Below are 8,696 nucleotides of genomic sequence, written 5' to 3' on the forward strand. Positions count from 1 at the left end.
ACAGAGACAACAGAGACAACAGAGATAACAGAGATAAGATAATAGAGATAACAGGGATAACAAGGATAACAGTTTCTCACCCACCCGTGTATGTTGACGACATGTTTGTGCACGTTTGGCAGCGTGTGTGCGTGTGTTTGTGTGTGCGCATTTACACGGGTAGACTTCTTTATATTTAACTTAATTATTGTTATTATTCATCTATATTTATTTATTATTTATTTATTGACATTTATTTATTACTTATTTATCATATATTTATTTATTTTATTTACCTTCATCACCCTCATTTATTTATTATGCATTTACTTACATTTATTTATTATTTATTTATTTTATTTACCTTAATTTTTTTAATTATTTATTTATTTACCCTTACCTTAATTATTATTATTTACTTCTATATTTACATTATATTTAAACGTTTTGGCCCCGCATGAGAACGTATCACTGTTAGGTGCAGAGAACTAGTCACTATTTAGGTAATATGATCTAACCTAACCTAATGTAACCCATTAGTTTTCTCAGTGTAAGTATAGGACAAAAGAAAAACGAAACTAAACATATAGCACTAAATAAACTTGTTATTATAGATAGCACTAAATAAACTTATTATTAATATATATAGCACTAAATAAACCTATTATTACTATTTCATGCCAATCAATATAGAATAGAATAGAAGTGTCGGCACTGAAGAAACAGGCCCATGTATATGCATATAAAAACATTATAAGCTTCAGCCAACATCAATGAACTATTGGAAAGGAAATAAACTATAAATTAAAGTCAAACGAAGAGAGTTTTACTGTATATTGTGTAATGCATAATGCATATTGTACCTTGTATATTGTGTAACATTTGTACTGCATGCATTCACACACGATCACTGATGATGAGCACGTCAGACGAAGTGTTATCATTTATTATAATTATGGTTAACTTCAAGCGCCAAATATTAATAAACATTTCAATGATGCATATATCATTTTGTTTACAATAAAGTTTGTTCATTTTTTCCCATCCTGGATCATACAAACAATAACTAGTAATCAACCAGGAATTAAAAAGCCAAGAAAAGTAAAAAAAATTACAATTGTGCTCCGGTATATTCATCTTATATAATTCGGAGACCGAATACGAGTACAATAAAAGTAGAAAAAATTTATACATGAAAAGGATTAGAAATTACAAGAACTAACCAAGTAATGCAAGAAACTATAAACTTTTTCTAGGAGAAGTTTTCTATTTAAACCTATGCTGGGATTCCAATTAAGATGCTTAAATCCTAAGAATTTATTCTTATTTCTATTCGTATATGACTTCGTATACGCAATCTTGTATTATTATACTTATTATATACTTGTGTTCAAGTATTCATTGTATAAACGCCTAAATTCTGAGCAGGGCATCATGTATAAACGCCTGTATACATGCTGAGCAGGACATCATGTATAAACGCTTACATGCTGAGCAGGACATCATGTATAAACGCCTACATGCTGAGAAGGTCATCATGTATAAACGCCTACATGCTGAGCAGGTCATCATGTATAAAACCAGCTCTGCCAGCACCCTGCTCTGCTGCGAGGTGTGTTGCTCTGCCAGCTCTACCAGCACCCTGCTCTGCTGCGAGGTGTGTTGCTCTACCAGCACCCTGCTCTGCTGCTGGTAGCGCACGGTAGTTTTTCTCTACCCGCCAGCGGGCAATTATTTCTCCATCTCTGCCATGGAGGCCGCAGCTCCGACTAACTACACCCTCCTCCCCCGACCGCCAATGAGGCACTGATCACAGAAAACGCGCGCACCTCAGGGATGACTGATACTTTCTTCTCGGACACAAAAAAAAAACTTCTGTCGTTAATGCCGATGACACCATGTGCTTAAGTCGAAGGCCTGCAAATAAAAACGACATATATTATAAATATAATTGAAGTACAATTTTCTAGCATCATAAAAAACGGCTTACTAGTTATAAGCACTTACTAGTTCTAGCACTGCACTTGAAAACAGCTTACTCGGAGTCAGTGCAGTGACTGCTGGGAGGCGACTTAGTATTGCATTGACGGTGGACAAGATAAGAAGTTTCAAGACACCCATAATTTGACAAATTATGTAATTAAATTATTGCATTGTATTGTATTTTCTAAAAAATCTATTTGAAAAATGGTCATTGAGTTTTACTATATTTTCTTTCAGATGCTAACGACACTGAGCTGAGCCCCGACACATCCTCTCAGATGTCCTCGAACTTCTCCCTAGCTGAGGTAACTGCTTATCACCCCTGCTGTTATCACCCTTGCTGTTATCACCCCTGCTGTTATCACCCCTGCTGTCATTACTCCTGCTGCTCCTCTTCTTGCTCCTACACTCAGTTTATTTTACTCTAAAGCTGTCAATAACCATTTACCACAACAATCCCTATTCCGTTTTCCCTTTCTTTTATTACTTCTATTACCTAATCTATATTATAAAATTATAAGAAATAAATATATTATTACCGAATCTATATTATTATATTGCTATATTATCGACAGCCCTGTAACCTCCCTATTGCCTCCCCATCGCTCCCAACACTCCAGTAACCCCTTCAACTCTCCCTTCCCCCTGTGACCCCGAACGCCCCCACTACACCATGACACTCGTCACCACCATCGGTGAGGGTGATGCCGTGTGGTGCAGTGGTGTGGTGCAATGTAGTGTGCCTACACCATAAGACGCTTGTGCCACCATCGGAGAGAATAGTGCATGTGGTGTGGTGTTGCGTGGTGTCTTGTGGTGCGCCTGAACCCTGTTTTTTGTGACCACCACTACTACACCTCATGGTTTGATATGATGACCTCATGAAATTCTGCTTGGTGGTGATGGTGTAATCATGCTCAAAATGATGACGTCACGGCACCGAATCGCGAGATGCATTGTGGAATCGGCCGCCATATTTGTTGTATGGTCTAGCTTCCGCCTACATTTTTAATCTACTGCGCCTGTCTATTTTCGAAGTTTTCGTTTAAGGATGTGACTCTACTGCGTCGTTTTTGGATGTAGCGGTCGTTTTCACGACTATTTAAACTGGAAAATGGACAATGCAATACGTTTCTTCAGTTTTTCAGCCGTGAATGCAGTGTATATCGTATCAGTTTATGTATCGAACTCATATGCGTATTATTTATCATTTTACCAGCTGTGAATATTTAGGATATACGATACTATGTATTTCCCAAGGGCAAATTCTGTTACTTGCCACTAGATAAGCTACATAGGTAAGGATAAAAAGTAATAATATTTACAGATCAGATTACATTGTCATGATCCATTATCCTCACCTTGGCGGTAACGACTGTGTTGTTGCTGCAGGCTGGTTTGTGGGTGTACATCTCCTGCACCCGTCCATCCACAAATTGCTGGAAAGCTTCAAAAGTGTGAAAGCTTCCTTGTATGCCTCGAATTCTTGCAAGGTGTACTGACTGACACCAAACACTAAATAGTTCAGTAAATCTCCGTGTAAAATGGAAGGCAGGCTTGCAAAATCTGCACACCACTGCTTTGCCGGCACTTCGTAGGGAACACATTCGTTAATGCCGAACAATATCCTTAAATACCGTTCTCTCGCTGAAGGACGGAGTTTTTGGCAATAGCTTAATCCTTTCTGCTTTGCTCTTTCTTTCTCTATCGCCACCAAAACATCCAAATGTGTAGGAACGAAAGAGTAAACTAAGGCTCGAGTGGGCAACAAACATGGCGGCGTAGCAACGCAGCTTGCGTTGAAACGCGGGAGCTTGGCGAGCCCGATAGTGGTAGTGCAGTATTGGTGGTGCTGTAGCACTGGTGGTGAGGTTATAAGGTTATTATGTAGTAGTGGTGATGCTGATCACCCTCCCTCCCAGGGTACGGGAACATCTACCCCTCCACGAGGATGGGGCGGCTGTTCGCGGTGGTCTTCGCGATGTTGGGTGTACCACTCACCTGCATCCTCATGGCCAAGAACTCCAACATCCTCAGCATCAAGATGTTGGAGCTCTACGAGCGCCTTAAGGTGAGATACGACGTCGTAGGCGATGCGTAGGTATGCTCCAACATAACATTAGGCGACAGGTGTTTTAGTCCCGTCATTCCTAGGTGCACACAAGATCATAAAGATATTCACTAAAACCTGCCTTTAATAACCAACATTTCTGTGCAGAAAAAGTACAGAAGACATTCAGAGAATGGAAAGATTCTACTTTACCTGGTGACATGGGTCTACCTCTCGATCGGGTTCATCGTTTTCATGTTTCTACCGAGCTTGGGGTTCGTCTACATGCAGGGCTGGACCTATGACGAGTCACTCTACTTCACCTTCATCACCTTAGCCACCATTGGCTTCGGCGACCTCATAGCAGGTAGATGATCACCTAAAATATCAAGTTTTACAAATGGTATTTGAAATGAAAATGTATTTGCTGGATAATGACCATAATAGAAGGTAGAGAACTGTGGTGGTACTCAAGCGACTCTTCCTCCTGTCCACTGTACTGAACTTCTTCACCTCCCCTCTAAGTAACTGGTTAAGACTGACTTGTATTCTGTGAAGTAGGTACTCATATTTTGCTTACATCATGTCATGGTCTTTTTCTACCTCTTTTTATGTTTCAGGGTACGGACCGTCGGGTCCACACAGTGATTGGTACAAGATTGCAATCGTGGTATGGATCATGTTCGCCCTAGGGTACTGGGTGCTTCTGCTCAACTTCCTACAGCGCGCCGTTAAGAAAAAGATTGTGCCCAAACGCATCAGGGTGCAGTTCAAGACCAAACAGTTGGCGAAGCAGGCAGAGTTTCTGCGACAACTCATGACCAAGGTTAGAGGGGGAGTCGTTTCCCTTTTGGCGGGTGTTCCAACGTTTAGGCAAACTTAGGTGGACACCAACCGAAAAGTGGCATGCGTTAGTTATGGAACATTAGATTTGGCCTTCAACTTTAACCAACAACCAAGCAGAGTTCCTGCGAGAACTTATCACAATAGTGACTGCACAGGTTTACAAGGAAGGTTCTGTAATAATGGAACAAACTTAGATGGACACCAGGAATAAGGGGTGTATGTTGGTCATGAAGTGCGTGATTCATGACCGAGAGCAGGATTCCTCTTGGTTCCTCTCCTCTCGTTTCGCAGACCCTATCACCGAATCCCTCATCTTCCGTAGGTGCGGGAGCAGGCCCACGAGATGCTGGAAGATGGGCACCAAGCCCCTAAACTGACGAAGGAGTCCCACACAGCTTTGTCCCTCATGGCCGAGACGACGGGAAGCTTCAACCACCTCACGAACGCCTCTAGCTTGCGCACTGGCATACGCTGCCCTTCCCTCACCACAGGTGAGCCACACGGTGTATGTTTTCCCATGCCTCAAGACCAGCGTTGAGCACAATGAACATTTGATTGAACAATTTCCATGAACAATTGATAATAATCCACGAACAATTCTTTATTTCCATGAACAATTGATAATAATCCACGAACAATTCTTTATTTCCTTGAACAATTGATAATTTTATTAAGTTCTATAAGTTGTTCTGAAACGTTGATTATAAAATCCTCCTAAAAAATTGGAATGACATTTTGTTAAAAGATAGCACAAGCACTGCGACATAGTACAACATTGATAACGAGCCATTGATGTGGTGGTGATGATGTTACTGATGTTTAGTGCGCGACAATGAAGCAGAACAGCTGGGAAGAAGCATCCTAACTTTCAGATGCTAAAAAGTAGCTGATGCTCTTCGCCAGATGTTTGCAAAAAGTTTATATAGGGTGTCCCTAAAGTCTGGACACATAGGATAGTTGAATATATTTGGTATATAATTAAAATTAAATTTTATTTTCACTATTTATTTTATTAGAATAACATCTTCAATATGAGCGCCATCATTCTTTTGTCAAAGCCATAATTGATCTGTGGATGCAAAAAATATATATATTAATAATTTTGAATACCATTCTGAAAAATATTTAACTTTACTATGTGTCCAGACTTTACGGACATCTTGTAGATTATCCGTTAAAACCAAGTCTAATTGGTATATATCAACACGTCTAAGATTTTTGGGTTAGTGACTAGCATTTAAATTCAGTGGAAAGTATTTTGAGAGAAAAAATGCGATTCGAAGTTAAATTTTCTTAGAATTTTTTGTGACGAGGGTATTTCAAGCCATAATGGCGTACCGTAAAACAATGTGTACGGTTATAGGTTTTATAATGTATATCAAAATAATGCTACGCATGTTACACCAACATCTATGCATCCTTGTACATATAGTTTATAGTGTGGAGTGTACAACGGTTTTTTCTACCACTCAAACTACGAGGTTCTACTGCAACTGTTCTGTCCGACAAACATCCTTTGTGTGATTTCCACCTTTTCTCCATTTTATACCCATTCTTGTTCCCCCCTTTTTCCGCACTTTGTACACCAGCTTGTTCCCGTAGCATCTGAAAAAAACCTTACTTCTACGTTCTAAAATTCTTATCCCCATAGCCCGGCACCCCCTTGGATCCTCGTGTCCTTTGCTCCAGCATCCCCAACAGCAACCCCAAGCCTATCCTCTACCTTCCTCGTGCTCTTCTTGCTGCTTCTTCTGCCCCTCGACAACTTCCTCTTTGGGGACGTCAGATCACTTACTTCCCCACTCAGCTGAGTCCCCATCTCCCCACCCTGGTGATTCCTCTGCTCCCCAACCTGGTGAGAACCCAGCTTCCCACGCCCTGATCAGTCCATAGCTCCCCAGCCCTGTTAAGTCCCTAACCGAGTCATGACACACGCGCTCTCCTTTCCTCGAAATATCCACCATAAGGATCATTATTTTCCTTTCAATCAAAAAATCTTCCATTCCTCTTACACCTTCTTAATTCCCTTTCCCATGACCTCTCAAAACATCTATGTTCGCGACGTCTTCCACTGTCTTCCCTCCTGTTATCTTCTTTTAACGCGCCAAATTCTCGTAAATCTTGTCATTATTGTCAAAGGAGGCACTGCACACGCAATTTCCATCTGTCTTTATAAAGAAAGAAGATGACACGCACAGAAATTCACTATTTCTTTATGAAGGAAAACGTTTCAAAGCCTAGTTCCATCGTCAGTTCTACCAGCCTGTAAATTAAATACAATTGTATCTACTTAAATTGTATTTACTTTCAAGGTTTGCCGAACTAACAATGAAACTGAACTCCGGAACGTGCCATCTTCTTCTGTTCCATCTTCTTTGTTTTTTTTTAATTCCTTGTTAATTTGTGATTTAAGCAATCAATTGATTTTAGTTCTTCCATCTGTCTTCCAGAAAAAGTGTCAGACATCGAACAGAATTCGGACGCGCAGCAGATCATGTCCCTCGTAGACCTGTTGAACGCCACGGTGGTTCTCAGATCCACCAAAGTCCCAATCATCAGATCCCTGATCGACTGCAGCAATGAAGTAAAACTCCCCAGCGTTCCAGAACAAAAGCAGATACCAGAAGGGTCTTCAGATAGGGATCAGGCTAATCTCCAAGGTGGTAAAGGGAACCTTTTGAGACGGGGATCTAGCCAAAAAGAAGTGACGTTGCCCCTCAAGGATGTACTGGGGCTCGTGACGATCGTGGCTAACTTAGAAGGACACTTGGGAACTAACCCGAGTCAGCTACGGCAGGGGGAAAACTCGTTGAACTCGAGTGTTACCTCCATGGTGTCAATGGACGCTAGGATGCCTTCCCTCAAGGAGTGTTTCGCCAAGATGAATGTCGTGGACGAAGACGACGAAAAACCTAGACGTTCGTCCATCCCAGACAAGCTCGCTAACAGATTTCGACAGGTAGCCAAGAACGACATGCCCTCGAACCTTACCAGGGGCAGAAGAGGCAGTTGTCTCGACGCTTTCTTGGACGGACAGACGCGGCTGGAGTACGTAGAGGTGGGGGAAGAGCGTAAGAGATGTCACAGTGAATCCCGCACTGGAGATATCGACTTGAAAACTGGGCCAGGGGTCTTCACGATAGGTGATACCATCATCAGTTTGGAACACGACGATGAAACTTATTATGATGAGGAAGAGGAAGAAGAAGATGATGGAAATAATGAAAAGTTTGACGACGACACTGAGTTGACTGACACTGAAACTTCGAAGATGCTTAGTGATGTGGAGGATTTCCCGCAGCCGGAGGGTAGTGGTAAATTCCGCCCGTGTCCGGACAGCCAGTTATAGGGACACATTTGGGTCTTAACGGACTTCAGGGTCATGACCAGGGACCCAGAGCAGCTCTGGGGGCTATGGCCACCTTGCTTGAACTGAGTTTTATTTCTTCAGCATAATGAATATGTGCAATAATTAATCTAATGGACGCTCATTCAATGGATTGTTCCATTGCCAACCAGTGCCTTGTGCGTAAATAATTGTATTTTTAAGTGGCAATTTATTTGTTAATAGAAATAGGTTATCTAATGGAAACGACCAAGTAAATATAAGAAAGCTCATAGAATACTTATTGTACTAGTAGAAGAGTAGGTGTAGTGCTGTTATTGCCTGAACTATTGCGTACATTACTTCCAAAGGACGTACGGTAAAATATTGCTATAAAATAAGTAAATTTCAGACTTTATATAAGATCTGACGTGTACCTATACGGTATATATGTCACTTGTTCATCTGTGGAGAGAGAAAATATAACTCAGTACTCACTGCAGTGAGTGACAG

The 8,696-nt window shown here is 41.2% G+C and overlaps 1 protein-coding gene across 1 annotated transcript; it reads left to right on the forward strand.

Moving 5' to 3' along the window:
* Positions 1–2,590: 2,590 nt before the first annotated feature.
* On the forward strand, positions 2,591–8,696 carry LOC108668123 (the record flags this gene model as incomplete). The annotated part of the gene is made up of 7 exons (XM_047884314.1): positions 2,591–2,657; positions 3,885–4,033; positions 4,181–4,379; positions 4,633–4,838; positions 5,181–5,349; positions 6,510–6,713; positions 7,309–8,696. Coding segments are annotated over 7 exons (1,893 nt in total), but the record flags the coding sequence as incomplete, so codon positions are not given.

The sequence above is a fragment of the Hyalella azteca genome, unplaced genomic scaffold, assembly GCF_000764305.2.
Source record: "Hyalella azteca isolate HAZT.00-mixed unplaced genomic scaffold, Hazt_2.0.2 contig15136, whole genome shotgun sequence".
NCBI lineage: Eukaryota > Metazoa > Arthropoda > Malacostraca > Amphipoda > Hyalellidae > Hyalella > Hyalella azteca.